This window comes from Anabas testudineus, chromosome 15 (genome assembly GCF_900324465.2).
Source record: "Anabas testudineus chromosome 15, fAnaTes1.2, whole genome shotgun sequence".
Lineage (NCBI taxonomy): Eukaryota > Metazoa > Chordata > Actinopteri > Anabantiformes > Anabantidae > Anabas > Anabas testudineus.
In genome coordinates this window covers 14,576,599-14,597,323 of record NC_046624.1, presented here as the reverse complement: position 1 = coordinate 14,597,323, position 20,725 = coordinate 14,576,599, and the positions used below count along the sequence as shown (strand labels likewise).

Below are 20,725 nucleotides of genomic sequence, written 5' to 3'. Positions count from 1 at the left end.
TCCCTGTCTAGAAATGCAGCAAAGACCATCTGTTATAAATTTGCTTTTCCAAGCCCAGTTTTGATTATGTCACTGAGGTTGTTTACTCTGATTTGATTAAGCTCTTCTAGAGCTACAGAACACAGTTTGCAACAGTTTCCACAGAGTGTGTAGCATCCCCCTGACTAGTAAACCCATTCTAATATTTGAAATCTGTGTAGTTTCCCTTTTATATCTTTAAATAATCAAGAAAGTGGAAAAGTGTATCCATCCAGCATATTGACTATTAGTTGCACTTTAAGTTTGCCCATGTACACATACAGTATTCACATTTTGAAATCAGCCCGTATACCAGTATATGGTGGGACACTGGCCACTGGGATAGAGTTGTCAGGGCACTGTAACCTCAGTGATCATCAGTCGAGGACCAGAGGTGAAGAGATGTGCGGAGTTTTATCTTGCTTGCTATCCGCTGGCATTGCTCCCTCCTGGCTTAAAGATCCCACCTCTGGACCCCTGTCCTCCCCCTCTGACCCTCACTGCTGTTCCTCTATTCCATTTTCCTCCCAATAACAGCATGACAAATTGAGCCTGCCAGAAAACGATCTATCATTGTCCTACATCTCATCCTCTTCTGCCCTCTGTTCCTGCCTCTTCTCTCTCTCTCTTTTCCCTTTCTGTCCCTGTTACAGAACATTCCCTTTTTCCGTCGTTGTATTTTTCACATCTTAATGGTTTCATGTTTCTCCCTACATGGGCACTTTATCTTTCTGCCCTAGCTTTTTCCCCCATAACCTCATCGCCCTTTGTCTCCTCTCTCATTGCACTGTATACGTTTATCTGTGTCTCCATTTCTCTTCCTTTATTCTTTTCTTCTCAACCTCTCTGCAAACTTGTTTGGCTCTGTAATATTCCCTGTCTGTTTGTTCTGTCATCTATTTAGTAGAGTTACAGGCAGACGTGTTTGTGTGTGTGTGTGTGTGTGTGTGTGTGTGTGTGTGTATAGTCCCTATAATGTGTGCAGTACAAACAATAACAGACACAAATGTTAGCAGAGGTGTAGCAGTGTCATTTTGTATACTCATACAAATACTTTCCAAACCCATCCCTGGCTTGAAGCAAAACACTTTAGTTGACTGTGAGTAAATTCAGCAAATCCATGTGATTTTTCTGCATAATAAGGTGAGTGTTATTATCATGGTGCATGGAAAAACTGAAGTGCATACAGAGAAAACATTAATTGCTTTGTGTGATGAATAAATGCTGCAGTTTGACAGGTAAATAACAGATGGCTTCTCTGTCCACGATCGATTAATGCCACCTTCTGGGAACTTGTGAGAAACTCAGCAACGTTCTGTGACCGTGACTTTAAAATATTTAAGATGAGTTTTGTTATGCATACAATAGGGTTATCTTTAATGGCACAGCACTTTGTGAGAGAGTAGTTTACTCCAACAAAAACTAAATAAAATCACCTCTTCCGGTACATATTTCATGGGAGGGCGGAATAATCAAGAGAAATTGCTGTATATCCAAATTCTGGTATTAAAATTGAAACCTGGGCACTTGGCAAGCTCTTTGCTTGATGGATAGTTATTACTTGCACAAGTATGAATCATCTGCTGAAGTTAAAGAGCTTTTCATAAATAATCTTCCCTTTCATAAGTAATGCTGGAGAATTAAAACTTTGGTGTATTTGACATAAAGCCTTATCCCTTCACAATAATCACCGTCAGCGGCTTTTTTAGAACGTGGGAAATGTCTCTTGAATTGTAAATAACCTAAAGAAATGGTGACGATAGAAGTGATTATCAGTAAAAAAGTGAGGAAACTACAATATTGACATCATTGCTCAATAACTGTAGCTTTCTGGCATCTGTGATCACTCTAATCTTGTCTCTGCCTCTCGTCAGTGAGACAAGTATGTGAACCTTTTGGAATTAATTTGTCATAAACATTATCTGATCTGAAGTCAAACGTATTAACAAATATGATGTGCCTAAAACAATAACACACAAAAAAACCTGATCTTTTATGTATTTATTGAGAACAACTTTAAAAACCTCATAGTGTTAGTGGAAAACGTATTTGAACCCTTGGAAGTAATTATTGGTGTGGCCCCCCTCACTTGGCCACTGCAAAAGGCGGATTTAGTTTTTCTGAAGCCATTCTGTTGTGGACTTGCTTTTGTGTTTTGGGTCAATGTCCTGTTGCATCACTCAACTTCTGCAGAGTTTTAGCTGACATACAGACATTCTCACATTATGCTGAAGAATTTTTTGACACACTTGGGAATTCATCTTCCTCTCAATCACTGCAAGATGGCCAGGCCCTGATAGTAGCTGTGTTGTTTTTTTATGATGAGTGCTCTTGGGGTCATTTTGAATGGCCGCCTACTTCTTGGTAGAGTAACCACAGTCCCAAAGTGTCTCCAATTATAGACTAATAATAGACTGGTGAATATTTGACTTCACTCTGTAACCTGATCCAGCTTTATGTAAATCAACACTTTTTGACCAATAGCCCCTCTGAAAGCACCTTTTGGCCAGACGTGGCTCACATAAGCATTCTAACTTATACTTAACTTACCTATTTTCCCACTAGCTCTATGAGGTTTTTATGGTTGTTCTCAATAAAGACATAAAAAATGATTTTTTTGTGTGTTATTGTTTTAGGCACATCATGTTTGTTAATACTCTTGACTTAGATGAAGATCAGATCATGTTTTATGACAAATTAATGCAGAAAACCATGAAATTCCAGCTCACATACTTGCATCACATACTTTTTCTTGCCACTGTATTTCAGTTGCAGCACTCAAAACACATTCTTGCCTTGACAGAGGGTGATAAACTCTGATTGATGTTTGTGATTATGAGTCATGCTTAGCATTATTGAAACAGTAAACCTCTTGGCCAATTCTATTTCTTCAGGAGGGAAAAACATTTAATCTCATAAACTGCACCCGGTGAAGTCTATCTCATTTATCTGGTGACCTCTAGAGTTGTGTATAAGTGCTAGAGCCTCTCCCTCCAAGCCTGTCGTTCACTTGTTTCAGTAAACAGAAGGTCTAGCTGGTTAGGATGTGTCATGAACACCTGTAAGTCTAATAATTATATTCTTTGTGCGTGTGTTTTAGATGCATTGAAGACATTTGCAAAACACATTTGCAGTTCATATTCTTGTTTAATTCATAATACAACAGTTACTTTGTCTGTAAATGTTAATAGCTTCATCATTCCCTATATTGTCTCCCTGCAGCGTAATATGAGATGCAATTATACCAAAACCTTACAATATTGTCAGAAAGTTCTGACTCTGAAATTGTTACTGTGGGCTCAGGATTATTGCTCAGTTCCCAAGTGGCAGACTCAAAATACAGTAACAGCTTTAAGGGTAATTGCAAAGCCAACCACTCGGAAAACAAGTACTGTATTGGTAGCCAGCACACAGCCAAAAGCCCTGGAGAAAATGTTCAATTAAAATATAGCCTCAGTGGAAAGAATATAAATAAATGCCACTTCAATTGTCCTTTTACCTGTTTAAGAGCACACCACTTTTTCATTCCCTACTTTGCACAAATATGTGTGAGTCAATGTTCAACATGTGCACATGCATATTCAGATGTTCTTTGATGTCTCATTCGCAGGTCTGTGTTAACACCCACATTTGAAATGACCATATACTGTATCTAATTTATTCATAACAGGTGTAGATGAGGCTAGAACATGCAAGTGGCGATATTCAGTAAGCAGCTATAATATCTTCTGTGTATCTGCAAGAGATTTCCAAAATTATATCTACAGCATAAATTATTTTCTGCAGCTATTTTTCAGCTTAGTTTTTTTGTGTATTAGTAATTTCATGTCTACAGGAAATTACCAGAACAGCTCGATATTACATTTATTTGTGCTTTGTTTGTTGGATATGAAGGAATTCACAAATAGGGTAAAATAAGTCTTATTTAGTAACACGTTTAGTGTTTTTTTTGTTTTTTACTATTAAATTCAAGCACCTCATAAATGAATACAGAATCCCTCCTATCCATAGGAATGGGGATTATGTATTCTGTCCCTGTCATTCAGCAAAGCTATTATTTATGCAACAGGTCATCAGCAGCTCAGTGCTTAAGCCCGCTGTTATGAGAAAAGTTTTGCCCACAAGCCTGTGGGAGTTTCATAGGGCTGTGAGTGCTCCTGCAGTTGCATTAGTGGATTTACTTTGCATTTCAAGCGTTGAATGAAATCTTCAACAGATTTCGGTGTAAAAAACCCAAATCTAAAGAGCACACTTGAGAAAATCACTGTAAATGCTAATGTGTAAATTAGCACAGGGGGGAATATTTTGAACTCAGATTTCACACTCTGCCAAGAATGTAACTGCCAGCAGTCATCAGTGATCCTGTATTTAAGTGCACGTTACAGCTGAAAAATGATACTGACAAACCTTCCATCAAATTAAAACTGGGACTATGATAGAAATACATCACGTCAATTTTCAAATCCTTTTTTTTTTTATCCTTTCATCCATCTGCCCTTCTAAACTCTTGTTTACCTTTCTCCCAAGGGCAATCCCCACAACTTTTGCTTAATCTTTTTTTCCCCTATCTCCATGTTTCACATCCCCAGATAAACATTTTTGCATGCATGCATACAAACATAAGCAAACATGAAGGCACAAACACTGGCATAACTTGGCAGGTCTGTGTGTTGCTATATTTGACTATAGGCTTTGTCACAGTGGCTGTGAATTTTTTTTGTCCCCAGCCAGCTAAAGAAGCGAGTTCAGAGGTCTCCAGACATACTGGAAAATAGACATTTGCTGTCTCATTATAGTCATAATTAAGACACTCCTACAGAGCTCCAAATGTAATCGTGGGTACAACTGAGATGCAGTGAAAAGTAGTTATCATCAAAAGCTACAGGGTGGCATTTAAAAACTGCAGAGTAAAAGTAAGACAGGTAAAGGTTTTCTCGCCCTTTCCTCTTTCTAGAAGAGCTGCCATGTACCTGCTGCATTCAGCTAAAAACTTTAATGCATTGGATTATGACAATTTTGACTAGAATGAATTCTTCCTTACATGACCTTTCTTTTCCTTCATTCCTTTGCATTTTTATTCCTCATCTGAATCACTCACTGTCGCGGTGGTGCAGTGATCAAACTCAAGATTCAGTTCAAGTTAACTTGAAGCTCACTACTCATGCACAGTGGCCTCATACAGTAAAAGCAGCTAGAAATTGGCAATGAGGGTGAGACTGCGTTCATCTCAGTTAATGTTCACATGAAGTCTGCATATCTTATGTAAATCTTTAAAGCATTTCGTCAGCTGACCTTTATTTTCTAATTATCTATTTTAGTCTTTTGCTACCATTGGACAGACCACAAATTTACAACCTTTATACAGTACACCCATATAGTAAGATAATCTAAACTGTCTGCTGTTGTTCCTGTTTAACAAATATCCACACACTTTGGATATGGCATTAAAAAGAATACAGCAACTTCTTTTGTTGTTTGCATTAGAAGTAATTATTTCCATGCAATTAAAATGGACAAGATTTCAAAGCCTAAGAGATAACTATTATAATGTTTCATTAAAGCATCTTTGTTGGTGACACTTCAGACTTTTCTAATATAGCCGATCTCTCAAGAGCTTTACATAATATTCTTTTCATATTTCCCAGCGAGTGTTTGTTGGAAGAATATTAGTTTAAATGCTGAAACTCGTGTTGTAAAAAAAAAAGTGATTGAAAAACATCCTATTAAGGGAATAGAATGCAGCAAATTTGAAAGGTACTGTAGATACATATTAAGCACAATTTATAATAGGCACTCGTCGCTTACAGAGGGCATGAACCAAGCCTCTAGGCCTGACAAGAGACTCCTTAGAGGGGAAGGGCTAGGAAAGTGCTCTGAGGCTTCAGAGTGTGTGGCGGAGGATAGATGGATGAAGAGGAGGTAGTCTGCTGTCCAGGATGCCCTGTAGAATCTCCTCCAGATCCTTCTTTCAAACAGGCCTTTTCAACCCTCTATTCAAAAAGCAGTAATTGCATCATTTTTCAAGCCCCTTGCCTCTGTCTGACTGTGAAGCTGGCTCCATTAATCAAACTAATGGAGAAGTAAGTGATTTCAAAATATAGGCTTTGATCGTGCACTCTCTATCTTTTCTCACAACTCCGCCCTTTTCTGAGCTTTGGGAAGCCCTCTCCTCCCACCCTCCCATATCTATCTTTTCTTACAGACCTCTTAGTACACTTCATCCCATACTGTATGGAAAGGGTTCTGCGAGTGAACAATGTATTTTAATATCGTGTCCTTTTAGGCTTCTGATAATTGTATGTAAGAGCCTTTTTCTTTTGCACATTCTGGCAGTGCTCTCACTCTCTGGCTTCAGAGCACAGTTGATTTCCAGTATAGCAAAGCATCAAACTGCATATATGAGGTTGTAGAAAATGGTCACTCTAAAATCATTGTGCTCTATTAACAGGCACTATGTCCCAAACAGTCGCAGTTCAGACACATTTATTGATCTTGATGAGACATATTAAATTAAAGTGCTCCTTAGGTGTATTGAAAAGCTTGTGCTAGCTATAAAGCAGCATAACCATCACTTGAGGCCACTACCAGAGCATACTGGCAAATTAGATTCCTTCCAAACCAGACGTAAACCACTGCACAGAGAAAAACTCTTTTATAAAACCACAGTGGTCTCAAGGGGGAACACAAAAAATCAGGTACAAACCCTTTATTTAGGGCATGTTTACTTAATTTATTGTCTTTAACAACTGCTACACGCCCAGCCTTTGTTCTTGATGTCCCAGAGTGTTGTTTCCTGTGAATTAATGTCTCTAAAGCCTTATAAAGCCTTTATTACATACAAAATGCTGACTAAGCAAACTGTGTCAAAAACATTTCTAAACACCAACAATATATCTCATCATTAAGAGGTGTACTTTTGTACATGTTCCTTTTCTGATGGGGAAAAAAAATGTGCTGTTTGGAATTAGCATTATTTCAAAACTTACATTTTCACACTCCTCTGCATATAACACCTCGTCTTTTCCTTGGTGTTCAGTGAGATGAAGAGAAGACATGTCTCACCCTGTGCAGGAATAATTAGAAGGAGATCCATGTTCATCTTTGGCCTGGTTAACCTCCAACTGTTATCACTCTTGCTCCCTCTTATTTTTTTCGTATTTGCCTTCCCACTTATCTTGCTTACTTGTTCCTAATCAGACACTGTGGTGCACAGAGCACAGTCTGCTTACTCTGACCTGTATTACTCTACAGCATGAAGATGTGCTGGATTTCTCAGAAGATTGGGAATATTGCAGTAATTTATAAGAAAGCCTAATTCACTGATGGCTTTAGGAAAACAAGGTATTAACACTTAGTACTTGATGTACCTATTGAAAACTTGTTACGGCCTCTGTTCCTGTATTGTCGTCACTCTACGCTCAGTGTGTGTTCTCAGGCTTTTTACTTAAAATATCACTGTTTAATCCAAAGAAGACTACAGCAGGTGGGAGCTCACTGTTTATATGAAGAAAATCTATAACAAGTTTTTAATAGTGGGCATCTGGGTATTATTTACTTAAAGGCTTCAGCATTTATTGTTGTTTTCAAGAGCTCCTTGTCTCTACAGTACAGAGAGCTGCTCAGTACATGTACAGTAAATTCTCAGACCACTATTTTTAGCATCTTGCTTATTTTCAAATATTTATTTTCCTGAAAATAAGTTTTTTTTTTTTTTCATCCTCTCTTCCCCATTTGGCACGCCACAGCCTTTTTCTGTTGGCAGGCATCAGCATGTCCTCTCCTGTGGTCCTGTCTGTCACAGTGGACAAAGAAAGCCTAATTGTTGGAGCGACATAAGAAACATGTTTTATCCATATATACATTACATCCATACATACAAATGTACAAAACATAAAATACTGTTATGTGGTTAGTTGATTCAGTGTGGCATCTATGTACAGTACACACGTGTGTGTATATACACATATACAAACGTAGCTCTGCATATGCACGCCTTCTATCTAGTATATATTTATGTACCTAGTATATACTGTACATACTACAGAAATACACTCTTACTCAGATGATTTGAAACTCATGCTTTTTCCAGCATATACTAAAGTTTGTGTCTATTAAAGGTGTCTTTCTCAGAAGGGAACATGTTTCTGTCCGAAGATACTTTCATAAATACAGATTTTTCCCACCAACCCACGTTATTTCTGTTTTTGCTGTCTTTGCCTTACGCCCTCTCCTTCATGTGTGTTTTATGATTTCCCAGTATGTATGTAAATTGGTATGTGCGGATGCCTGCCTGGGATTGTGCCTAAGACGCCCGTACTCGCCTCCGTTTTCACCTGAACTCCACACCGATTGGACAATCTCACTTGTCCAAGTCAGTTACCGATATCATCACGATCTGCTGTGTCACAGGATGGCACCCTGACAGAGGTGAGAGTAGCCACAAACACAAAGCAGATCTGTCTGTAGATGAAGCCGCGGAAATTGAGAGAGAAGAGCACGTCACTCATGACAATAAATGTGTGATGATAATGTGAGATTCTCTCTTAACCATACAAACTGGTCAAGGCCCAAGATAAACTTAAATTGAGTTCAGTTTTGGATGTATTGAAAATAATATGACTGCTATGCTGCTGAACAGCAGGATTAAAATATGCATTGAAATAGGCTGAACTATGACAAGTTGACAATTTGACTGGGAGTGAATAATAATGCAATATAACAGACACATTCAACACATACACACTAGAAAACATGATGTTGACCTCTAGACAACAATAAGAGTGTCTCTGTAGTCTGTGGAAAAAGTCAAATCATTCAAAACAGTGTTTGACAGATCAACAAGACAAGGACCAAGTATAAGAAATAAAGATTACATATTGTGTTTGGGTGTACTCTTTGAAAGTCACTTTAGCATCTACCAAATGACTACATGTGTACACTTTAGTTCTGTCACTCACGGGCATGCAGCGCTCTCACAGTGTGAACAGTCTGTGCCGACTCAAATTTTTGGGCTGCAGGCAGCCATCCGCAAAGAATTCGCAGGGACCCTCGCAGATTTGGGCAGATGGCAAAATTTACATTACACAGACCCACATGGACAGAAAAAGTACGAAGTGGCTTTAAGTTAATCCACAGCTTCACTTTTTTGTGCATGTCGAAAACGTGACTATCAACTGATATTAAGATCCTTTCATGAATGTCCTTTATAAAAAAAATTAAAGTGCGTATTGCCTGATCAAGATTCCTGAGGCAGGTCATTGCAATTAAGTGCACAGACCATCAAAGTTTTAAACATGAGCTCCAACTAAAACGAGAATAGTGTAAATCATGCCTGACACAGCTTTATCACATTGTGATAAAGCTGTCTTACCTTAATACCACCTTCATTTTTTTCATGTTACTGAGCTCACCTTTATTTTCACTCGCCTCCGAGCCGTCTGGGAGTAGTAACTCTGAGGCAGCTTCAGCGGGACGTGAGGGTGATCGTGTACCTTCGAGCAGGGTTACGGTGCTGTGTGTCTGTAGTCATCTATAAATGTGTGAATGTGTCTGGGATTCTTATTTGGTGGGCAGTTTTTCCATGGAGGCACAACAAGGTCACAACACATGAAGGCACTGAGATGTTTTGGGAGCCATGGGTGTCATGTTAGGACACTGTATTGTAGTGAATATAGTGATCTTTATTGTCCAACTGTCTTATCATATACTGTGATCGCAGCAGTTTCTTACTGGCGTATGTCTCAGCTTCCATCTAAATCAACTTTTATGTAGGACAAAACCGATGAGTGTCAGTCTGTTCTATTTACTTAAGCTCCTCTACATAAAACTGTTGAAAGAAGTTTAATAAGAGTTTGCTGTTTGTGATGCCTTGTAAGAAGCTACACATTCTTCTCTACATGCAACATTGACTAGGGACAACTTAATTATTTATATGTTTCCAAATAAAAGTCACTTGCTTCTCTCTTGAGATGTTTTTAGGGTGTAAAGTTCAGTCTGATTCATTATTAGAAGCTAATGGCCTTGGAATAGTACAGAGTGCTTTTATGGAAAGCAGTTATTGTATTTCGCTCACATGAAATCACTTAACTAATGTCAGCAAATGGTGTCATCCATTATTCAGTTGCATTTAAATAGAATTCTGTTTCTTTGCGAGGATCCAGTCTTGTGAATGAGAGATTTTGTTTTTATTAGGATTTGCCATGTCAGCTTCGTTTCGAGCGTGGCTGATCTTGCCCATGCATCCTTCTTCCAGTTTATCTGCCAGTTCACCCCCAAGACCAGACGTGTGACTCAATCATTTCTGGTCATTATACAGTCTTCAAACTACATGATGTAAGCCTGTTAACAGCACATATAGACAGGATGCTGGGACTAAAAATTGACTTCTAATGTGACAGTTGATTATTTTATCTGATGTAGTGTATTAAAGTGAACAACAAGCAATGCTATATATAGGACAAAGCATGACTGGCCAACACAAAGATGAGTCAGAACTTTTCAACTTCCCACAAATTGTTGGGTGACACTGATGTCACAGAACCACTTGAGTACTACCAGGGGGACAATGATAGCAAATCACTCATTGGAGATGGGAGAACTACAGACAGATATATCAGCATTTACACTATCAAGTCGCTTCTCCTTCTGATGAAATCAAATTCCTCACATCAAATTGTAAAAGACTGTAAGCAGTACCTATCACTTTGCCACAGCAGCAAGAATACATGACTCTATGATCACTTAGGTACAATGACCATCTTATCACACAATAGGTACGGCAGAGTCTAGACCTAGTGTTGGGGAGTGTTACTGTACACTGTGCCGTTTTTAATAAATTATCTGTGTTTGTGTTATCTAAATTTAAAAAGTGTGTCTTACTTTTTACAGTACACTGGCTTTATATCTGTTTGTCCTTGTGTTGTAACTGTAGCCACAGATGAACAAAATAACTTGGTGAGGTAATCAGTTTCTTCTCTGTTAATTATCGCGGGTTATTACATCCATCAGCTGTGCAATAAAAATTCAATTGGAAATATCATCAAAGATCCACAACATAAATTTCCCCCAGGTGCAGGAGTTTAGTTTATGTTTAGTGCTTCCTCAAGGGCACCCTGCAGAAATGGAAAGTAATCCATCTTCTGCTAAGATATATTGTTCAAGAAGTGTGCTTTGGTGTCTTGTTTAAATAGTTAGGAATTTGCTCAAAGCAGGGCACGTACAGTATCACACATTTTCACTAATTGCTCTTTTTTACAACCTACAAGAATTAAAATAGCAAAGCTGTTCATGTACATGTATGTTTCAACCTGACTAAACCAAAGCTGTTTATCTTTTACACAGGCACATTCATTTGATATTCTCACTGACAACATGACAAGTGATGAGGTAATATTTAATGTTTATATAATGTTAATAATTGGTGTTTTGATTGGGCTTTTCAAAAGTGAGGAATTATGCTTAACTGCATTATACAAAATAGGAAAAAATGTTAGAGTAATTATAGCCATCACAATTAGGCTAATGAGATGTAGGCAAAGAAGGTAAAGCTTTGAATAATACACATTTAAATATTTATTATATGGTGTTGCAGCAAATTAATTATTAAGGCATCAGGATACTATACCAGGAGCCAGTTCAACTGAATTTTGCATTCCTCCCATTATAAGATGTGATGTGTTGGGTTAAATTCATGCTAAGGCCGTGTCCAGTGCCATGCTTCTAAACCTTGCCTTGAAGTTTCTTACAACCCCGTTAAATGTCTGCACACAGGAGACTTTTCAGCCTGCTATGGTATTAATAAATTGTTACACCTAGTTTTCATCCTTTTAGTGACTCTCAAAAATCCACCTCACAACATTGCAGTTCACATACACGCAGAAGGAAAATGTCAGAGGGACAGCTGGAGTTGCCACTGCAGAGTTATCGCGCGATTCCAACAGTACTGACATAAAAGCAGCACTTTTTACCAAGACATCTAGTTGTTTTTAGGGAAAAAAGGCTTTTGATATTGATACAATAGTCAAAATCAATGTTTCCAATTTGAGGTTTACCACCGTTTTCACCAAATCACATTATAAATAGTGATAAAGCCTGTTTTTGTATTTTGTGAGTAAGGTGTCATTTTTCTATTTAGATCAACACATAACATGTTTGCTGACTTGTCTTTTTAGTGCATTTATGTATATAAAAATAATGCATACAAACACTGTATTGAAGCCACAGGCACAGTGCTAAAGTTCCTCTAATTATAGTTCATATAACGAGGCTAATATGCCAACTGGTGAGTCTCCTGGTGGGGACATTATCTATTCTACTCATGGCTATAGTGTAAGCCTGTGGGAAGCTAACTGCATGCAGAGAAAAGCTAGCAGCCTTAGTATAGTGACAGATGGAAGTCATGATTTGTTTTTAATGTGACACACGTGTGCTGTCTTCTTGGGAGGGCCACCTGGCCGGGAAAACTGACAGGGGAAGGTCAGAGGAGATTTGTTCAGGTGTTGGATTATCACCAAGGACTGCAGATCAGTACCCTGACTGACGTTTCCCTGGGTTTTATCCTTTTGCAGTTAAATGGTAGTGATGGGTCTGAACTAAACTTGCATATTTTCATGAGTGTCTGTGTAAAATGTATGCCCATTTGGATGTCTCTACCAGTCCAAAGGTGTACTGAGGGCACTTGGCACCTTTGTGTTCAAGGCTGTGTCGATGAAGCAGATTAAGTGGTCTGAAGGTGTGTTTCCACAGCAACAGCGGTAAGGCTGGGTTCAGAAGGACTATTGTGAATCTTTTATGACAGACCTCATTACTCCTTCCTGGCTTCTTTGTGAGCTTCTTACACCAAAAGAACACGAAAGGTGTGACAGCTACCAAAACCTTTTTATTGTCCACCCTCTTCCAATTATGACCAAATACAAAAACTCCATGAAAGACACCAACATCAAAACAACAGAATTGTTTGGTTGCTATGCACCCAGACCTGACCTTAAAACTAGGAGCAAATCTGTCAAGAATGAGAGGGAGCAGGGTGTATGGGAAAGAGACAGAGAGAGAAACTGGGGTAAACAAAGCAGCGTATGCATTCGGAGCTCATTTCAGAGCCAAGCAACTGTAATAATCAGTTACGTGAATGGACTCACTACACTAATGATCGAACGGATGTTTGGGTGTGAATGTTTCCCTATGAGATAATTGAATATATCCAGATACACGATCCACAGTCAGACTCCCTAAAACTGTGCAGATAGTCACTTTATTATATGCGGAGATGTTGTGGATGACTAGTACTAAAAGACTAGTAGATAATACATGTTGATTCAGGTAGGTAGACTGATGCAGAGATTCACATAGATACACTGAGTGATCTAGATTTATAAAATAAAACTGATGCGTTTTCTGAGTAAGGCTTAATACAATTCTTTAATGTAATCAAACCTGCTGCCTCATACAATAATTCAGTGAAAAGCAAACACAGTGAGTGAACAAATAAATCTAAAAGTTTCCAGCAGGAAGAAGGAGAGCCTATTCTATCCACATGCTGATATTGTTGATGCATTACATTTGGATCATTATCTAAACTGTAGGCTGCAGGGAGAGGATCTGCTTCACAGGTTCTACTTTCTGTAATGTCAGCAAATTAGAAAATTGTGACCATTAGACAAACAATGTCTGTGAGCACTGCTTTTATAATTTTCCTTTTTTGGCGCTACATGTATCTTAAATCTGCAGTGGCAGTCCAACTCGAGTTTATTCATGAAAAGAGCTGCAGGTTAATTTAATAGATGGCACTATTGATGGAAGTAAAGCTGCTGATTACTACAACCACAATTAATAATCAAAGATATTTGTGTTTTTGTTGATTGAGAGCTGAAAATCATGTTGTTGTGCTTCCCATTCTGTGAAATAGCAGCTTTTTTATTTGATGCAGTGAATGAAATTGCTTAAATACAGCAACCTTTGATTATGCAGGTTATTATTTGCTTGAACATGTTGGGGAACAGTGACAGAGAAGTTATGCATGTCCAAATAATTATTTACATCTGATCCATGACTGATGCACTCTGGTCTAAAGAGCTGCTTTAGATTGGTAGATACAACCATGTGTATACAGACATTTATACTTTGCATATCAACATTGTGCAATATACACTGTATAACGATCTATTTACTGTACATGCGTACATAACAAACAAATGAATGAGTTTACACTGAGTGCCCTCTTTTCACATTCATGCGATTCATCCTTAGTCATCTGCGATTTGCCCAAACCTCCCCCCACCTATTTTCACATGCTGCTAACCGCAATTCTTCTCAATCCCTTTTTGGCTGTCACGGTTTTAAATTGGAGTTGGCATTTTCTGGCTGCCTTTGTGGCATTGCTACTGTATAAGAACATGCCTGGGGTACTTTGCCTCTCTGATTAGAGATCTTACTGTCACCAGGCTTTGGCTGTATCAACACTATGGAATATTCCTCAGATGTCACTCCAGGCTCTTGTCTGTGCCGCCTTTTCTAAAAACCACATTGCTCTCCAGAGTTAAATTGTTGCATCATCTCTAGAAGTGAATGGAAAGAAAGAAAGAAAACACAAAAAGCCAAAATTATTCTGCCTGGATGTCGATAGCATTTAAGGCCCCAATTGGATTTTTAGGCTTTGGTGGGAGAAATTCGAAGCAGAGGGGAAAATCTTTGCTTAGTTCATCTGAAATGGGACTGTGTGTGATTAGGAAAAGGCTGATTAGGTAAAATAATGTAGGAATTGTACTGAGACACACGGACCTTTTGTATTTAAGAGCAAAGTTTACTCCTAATGTGTAACTCCCGTAAGTAGTGTAAGCACAGTTGGTTCCTGAGATCACAACAATGAAGCCATTTTCAATTAAAATCTTATTTCGCATCTTGAATCAACTATCTGAACAATGACTCAGAACAAGCTATTGATGCTGTATACAGTATTTGTATATGTCAATCACAGTGAAGTTTAAACTAGCACTCACCTTTTGCTTTCTTAGATTGATGCTGGTGAAAATAGCAGTAATGACAAAGAATTGCAGTTATCACCTATAGGCTCAGCACCACTTTCATTGTTTTATAGCAGCTCTCAAACACTTAGTATGTCAGCACAATTATGTGTTTGTCACATCTAGATGGCAGCGAGGTTAAACAGCAGCTCGGCTCACAAACAGCATTTAGCTTAACAAGGCTTTATTTCCAGAGTGTCTACAGTTGTCAGTGTTTAGTTGTGCAGTGAACTGGTGCTGAACCCCTGAAGTGATGGATTCAGTTGTGCCAAGGGCTTCAACAAAATATTGTATCCCAGCTGGTACACGTTAACTAACCCACACTACAGTACTTTGTTTTTACCATTATGGCATGTGACAGCTTTTGTCTGGAACAATGTATGCAGTTCATGGAGCTGTCGTCTCTCCTAAATGTCAAGGTTATTCTTCAAGGCAGACAATAGTTCTCATTGTCAGATTTTATTTACTACCAACAAGACATTACCATAATTTAAATTAATGGATTACATCCACATGAAATGATTTTGCTGATATTTTCCCGTCATACAGATTATAAAAACCCGCTAATCTTTTGCTTTTGACTTGGAGGTTCATGGTGAATTGTTGTGCCTCTGAGGTCACAGCTTCACAAGCCACATTTTAATGATGACAGAATGTGTCAGGTTGTCTCTCTCATCAAATCTAACTGGCCCGCTGTGTACTAATGCAATTATCCATGTGAAAATGTCCTCCCATGACTGATTAAAATATCACAATATTACTTAATTTAGCAGAATGGATTCTCCAGTAACCAATGTGCTCAACTTTCAAGTAGATTAGAAACAGTGTTGGAACAGTGTTCTTGGTCACATTACGTTACTTGCATCAATCTGTAGCAGGTTGTTGTTTCATGGCATTGAAAAAAGTGTAGCCCGTCTATTTGAATTTAAGGACAATGTTTCAAGGAATACAGTAAGGGCCCCACAGTTTAATTTTTAGTACAAGATGTGGCTTTTCATCCATGGAGGTAAATATTGCTCATGCAGTGGTGTGGTCCCCATGCAGTTTGATGACATCCATCTAGAAATAAGAGGAGCATTAAAATCAAATCATGGCTCTTCCAAGGAGAAGATGGATTGGCAACTTTTGGTGCTGTGCTATGTACCAGCTATTATTGATGAGCATGGTATTGTTGAAGGAAAATACAGCAGCCTCCATTGGTTATATGTTGAAATATTAATCTTCGTTGGTTATTGTGAAAGGGATTAATTTAGACACTAATGATAGCAATTTGCAGGAGAAGGCATACATGGAGATGTTAAGCATGATTAATGTAAAAAACGTTCAGTCTCGTGGCAGATGGGAACTCAATAATGAGGTGGGGGTTTTAGGAAATTTAGTGAACTTCCGTGCATTTCAATAGCGACACAACCTAATACTTTTAAATGTCATGTAAACGATAAATCCAGTTTCTGGTGTTAAGAAACTGGATTTTCTTCTGGAAAAAGCAGAGTTTTTGCAACTTGGTGTAACCTAGTTTACACATATACCCTGATAAAGACTTCATACTAGGACTGTATTACTGTCACAGCGGTGGAACAGGATAAAAAGAAAGATGAACATAGACGGTGAACCTTTGTATGCAGATGATTTCACTCAAAGTGTGACCAAAATTGAACATCCTCACAAAGCAGTCATTACGTGTCAATATAATAGGGTTTTCTGAAGTGGTGCTCGGCTCTCCTGTGGAAATAAATACCAAAGATTCACATTTAGACAAGGTAACAAATCTCGATAGTGACAGCAGAAACAGTTGACATGTTTTTGGTCAACCAGTTAGTCATCTTTTTTTGTGCCACAGAATCTGTCAATAAAGAAATGTCCAAATATTATGGCTAATGAAGCAAATCTCTTAACAGGGTGTCGGGTATGTTCTATACTTTTTACATGACGGATTTGCTCATATTTGCATTATTGATCATGGCTTGCAGGCTCCTTGTTTAAAGCAGTGTGAAATTTTTTCCTGACTGACCAATTAAGTTCCAGAGGTATCTGAGAGTTGGCTATGGGAAAATCTCAATTTAAAATCTCAATTCCACAAATGGTTATTAAAATGTTGTCTTTCCTCTCTTTCTTTACCTTCACAGGCCGTCGAAACCAACTTGGCATCCAAGGACAGCCACTGGGTTTATGCCAATGAGGTGAGGCCAAACACACTTAGATGCACCTGAGTGACTTTAGACCTTAGTGTCACTTTTCCTCTGTCAACAGAGTCTCATATGCTCCCAAGGCACGCACAAAAGCATAAAAAATCTATAAAGCTGTCACTCTGTACACTTTCATATTCAGTTAGATTAGCAGCACATCACTTGTTTTTATTCAATCTTAGCTGCCTGGGGGACTGGACCTTTATTTGATATTGTATAATTGCTTTCCCTTTAACTGTTGATGTTAGTGTGTCTTTCCCTCTCTGTAGTACTGCTCTGTGTGTTTGATGTTGACCCAAATGGTCTTCTAAAGTGGCTGTAACAGGACAAAATTTAGGTTCATTTTGTGAATACAGAACAGTGAGCTCAGTCTTTAGCTTTAGTGCCTCTGTGCTGCATTGCCATTGATTCAAAGTGATTTGGAGATAAAGAGAAGTCATTGGATTGATTCAGTACTAAAAGCACTGGATGAAAGACATTAAATAAAAGATTGCTTCCAGCTGATTTACCTGGAATATTAGCATCCTGGTCTCTAATAAGAGCACTCTCTCTCTAACTTACACATATACATCAATGTCAGTGCATTTTAATGAAGTATCACCTCCTCACATGAATATCTGAAACTGTGCACCAAGACATGGCACATATTGAGCTATAATCTGTAGTGTGAATTATGTGTGAATGTTGCTCAGATAACCATGCTGTTTAGGCAGCACACATAAAAATATTGAGATACTGTTGCAGGATTTTTCAGAGTTTCACTGTTCTTTATCACAATAGTTGAAAAGCACAGTACACATTCCATTTTAATTGAGTTTAAAATAGTCATATTATAGTTAAGGATTCATGCAGTTGGCTCTGCAAACAATTGCACTTGAAAGTTTCCATATTCCTGCATAAATATGTCTCCAAAAATATATAACGGAAACACAATAAAAAAATGACACGGAAATTACATTTATTTTATTTATTGTGGAAAATGCTTTGATCTCTGATATCTTGTGTGTGATTTTCATTTCACTTGAGGCTAAATGTGATCCTGTTTTAGGTCATTTAAATAAACAAATTTACAAGGGTTCACAAACTAAGTACTAATGTATTTCATTATATTAAATGTTGGTTTTCAGATGTTAATGAGGCCCCACCATCTGCTATCTTGTAGCCTAAATGATCATTTCAGACTATACCTTTTATAAAATAACCTGTTGTAAATATTTTTTACAAATTATTTCAGCATATACATAACTGAAACATAGATTTACAGCAGCTAATGAGGCCATTAGTTCTTTGACACCTTAAGATTCAAATTTTTTCAGTGTCTCTATATGTTGAAAAGATCATAAGAGAGAACTGTAATTTTCAATGTTGTAAGTTATCATATACAAACTCATATTTGGCTCATCAGTTACCACAAATCTTTACTAAAACATTAGCTTTAATTGCATCAGACTCTGGATAAATATGAATTAATGACATGTTAATGTCCGTGCACCCCATTAACAGTTGATTTGAGTTATCACTTCCTGGTACACAATCACAGGCGAGGGTTGTGCCTGTCTGTTTCTGAACTATGAAATATATCCCCGTTTTCTTTTTCCTTACTATTCTCTTCATCCGCTTGTTGATATATATTTTTTTGGTCTTCCTGTCACCTCTCTACCTCTTTATCCTTTTTTTTCCTGTGTTCTTCATTTCATCACCCAAGGTAAACTGCCCCTGAAGCAGACAATCACCTTAAAATGAGAATAACATTGAGATGTTGAAAATGCTAACAAGAAAATTCAATTACTGCTCTTTTCGACCTTTTTTTCCACAACTGTTGGCCTCCAGAGTTCTTCTTGTGTATAGATAAAAAAACAACATGAAGACTCTGCTAGTTTCTCTCCTAAAATACTTTATTTTAAAAATGTATCTGAAACTTGCCAAGGAAGTGCATTAGCTTAATCTGAACTGTGAGAATATGGACACTGTGATCATTAGAAATAAATTCTTAGATTTGTTGTTTCTTTTTTATCATTTTAGGACCCATTTTACAAATTGCAATAGCTATGAATCACTCCTCTCTATAGCAACTGTACATTGACCTAACTACACAGCTATAAAATACCAGGGTGGATACAGTTTCCTGCATTTGTGAAAATCCTGTTAGCCGGAGCAGATGCGGTCTGACTATATCACAAAATCCTGCTGGGAAATAACAGCTTTCCGTGTTGCATCTGGCCTCTGTGTGCACTGATGGTCGCTGCCAACAGTTGCTCCTATTCAGCTGCCTGATCATGACTGAGTGGTGACATTCATTTAAACCAGGTGATCCTCAGGCTCACTGGTGACTGCCCATCCCATCAGCTCCCTTAAGTTTTAGCCAGCCGTTACACCCCTCACAGTGAGGTTTCACATTTCTCATGACACGCAGTTATGCTAATCTGCCGCCGGCTGCAACACTCGATGAATGTAGCTGTCAAGCCTGAAATGCGATAAGAGCACAAAGTGAGATGTATGGAGACAGAAAGTGATGATGATGAGTATGATCATGGAGAAAACATTAAGGTGTAATGGACTTACAGATAAACAGAAATGAATAAAACAGATGCTATGTCCTCACTGGGGGATGCCATTAACATTGTATACAAAGTGACAGTACTACTTTAATGTTTAGGAACACATTAATTGGTTAACTGCTGTACATGACTTGTACTGCATGAACGGCTGATCAAAATCATCACAGACATGAATGCAACCGTGAATGGTTGTCTTTTACATTTGTAATTTTAAGTCCAACCCTTTAAATGGAAGAAAATGTGGGTTTATAAAATATATATATATCAACAAAAGTTTTTCTCGGTTGTTGCAGTTTTAATGTAATGGAAACTGAAGTGTAAGAATTGTGGCAGGACTTAATGTGATGTAAGCAGGACAAGACAGGACAGCACAGCGATGACGGTCAGGCATGCATCCCTAAACCACCCACTAAACCAGGTTTCTGCAGGTGCTAGCACACACCCTGTTGTCTGTGTCTGACACTGTCTAGTGGACTCAGATGGATTGCACATCCTGGGAGGATTTGTTGTTGTTTTCCCTTCAAAAACGGCATGGTGACACCTCAGAATATTTGATGGATTAGGTGTCGGTGCCTGCTGTGACAGCCAGTGTCGTGGAGGACAGTCATGATATGACTGATGTCTTGAGTAACTGCCCATCAAGCAACTCATATAGAAACCCTTTAATACTGAGGCAGTCTCCACCAAGCATGGGATAGCAAGGTGGATTACTAAAGACGGCACTTACAGATAAACATTTTTTTCAATTAGTTTATTAAATGTACTGTATAACATTACATTTATATTTTGAACTTCTAACCATGATACACTGCAGAAATTCAATTCCTTATGTCAAAAAATGATATTGTAACTCACAAATAGTAACCACAAGAGACCTTTAACATCATGGTCATAAATCTAAAAGGACCCAGTCCCTTTAGGAACTACCCTAACTACATGCTACCGA

At 38.1% G+C, this 20,725-nt stretch overlaps 1 protein-coding gene across 1 annotated transcript in view; it reads left to right on the top strand.

Moving 5' to 3' along the window:
- The window catches only part of grid1a (glutamate receptor, ionotropic, delta 1a), a 180,933-nt gene that overhangs the window by 125,219 nt on the left and 34,989 nt on the right, over positions 1–20,725 (top strand). The window contains exon 5 of the mRNA XM_026353981.1: positions 17,162–17,215. Within this exon, the coding sequence (XP_026209766.1) occupies positions 17,162–17,215 (54 nt within the window). The remainder of the gene's footprint in view (positions 1–17,161; positions 17,216–20,725) is intronic.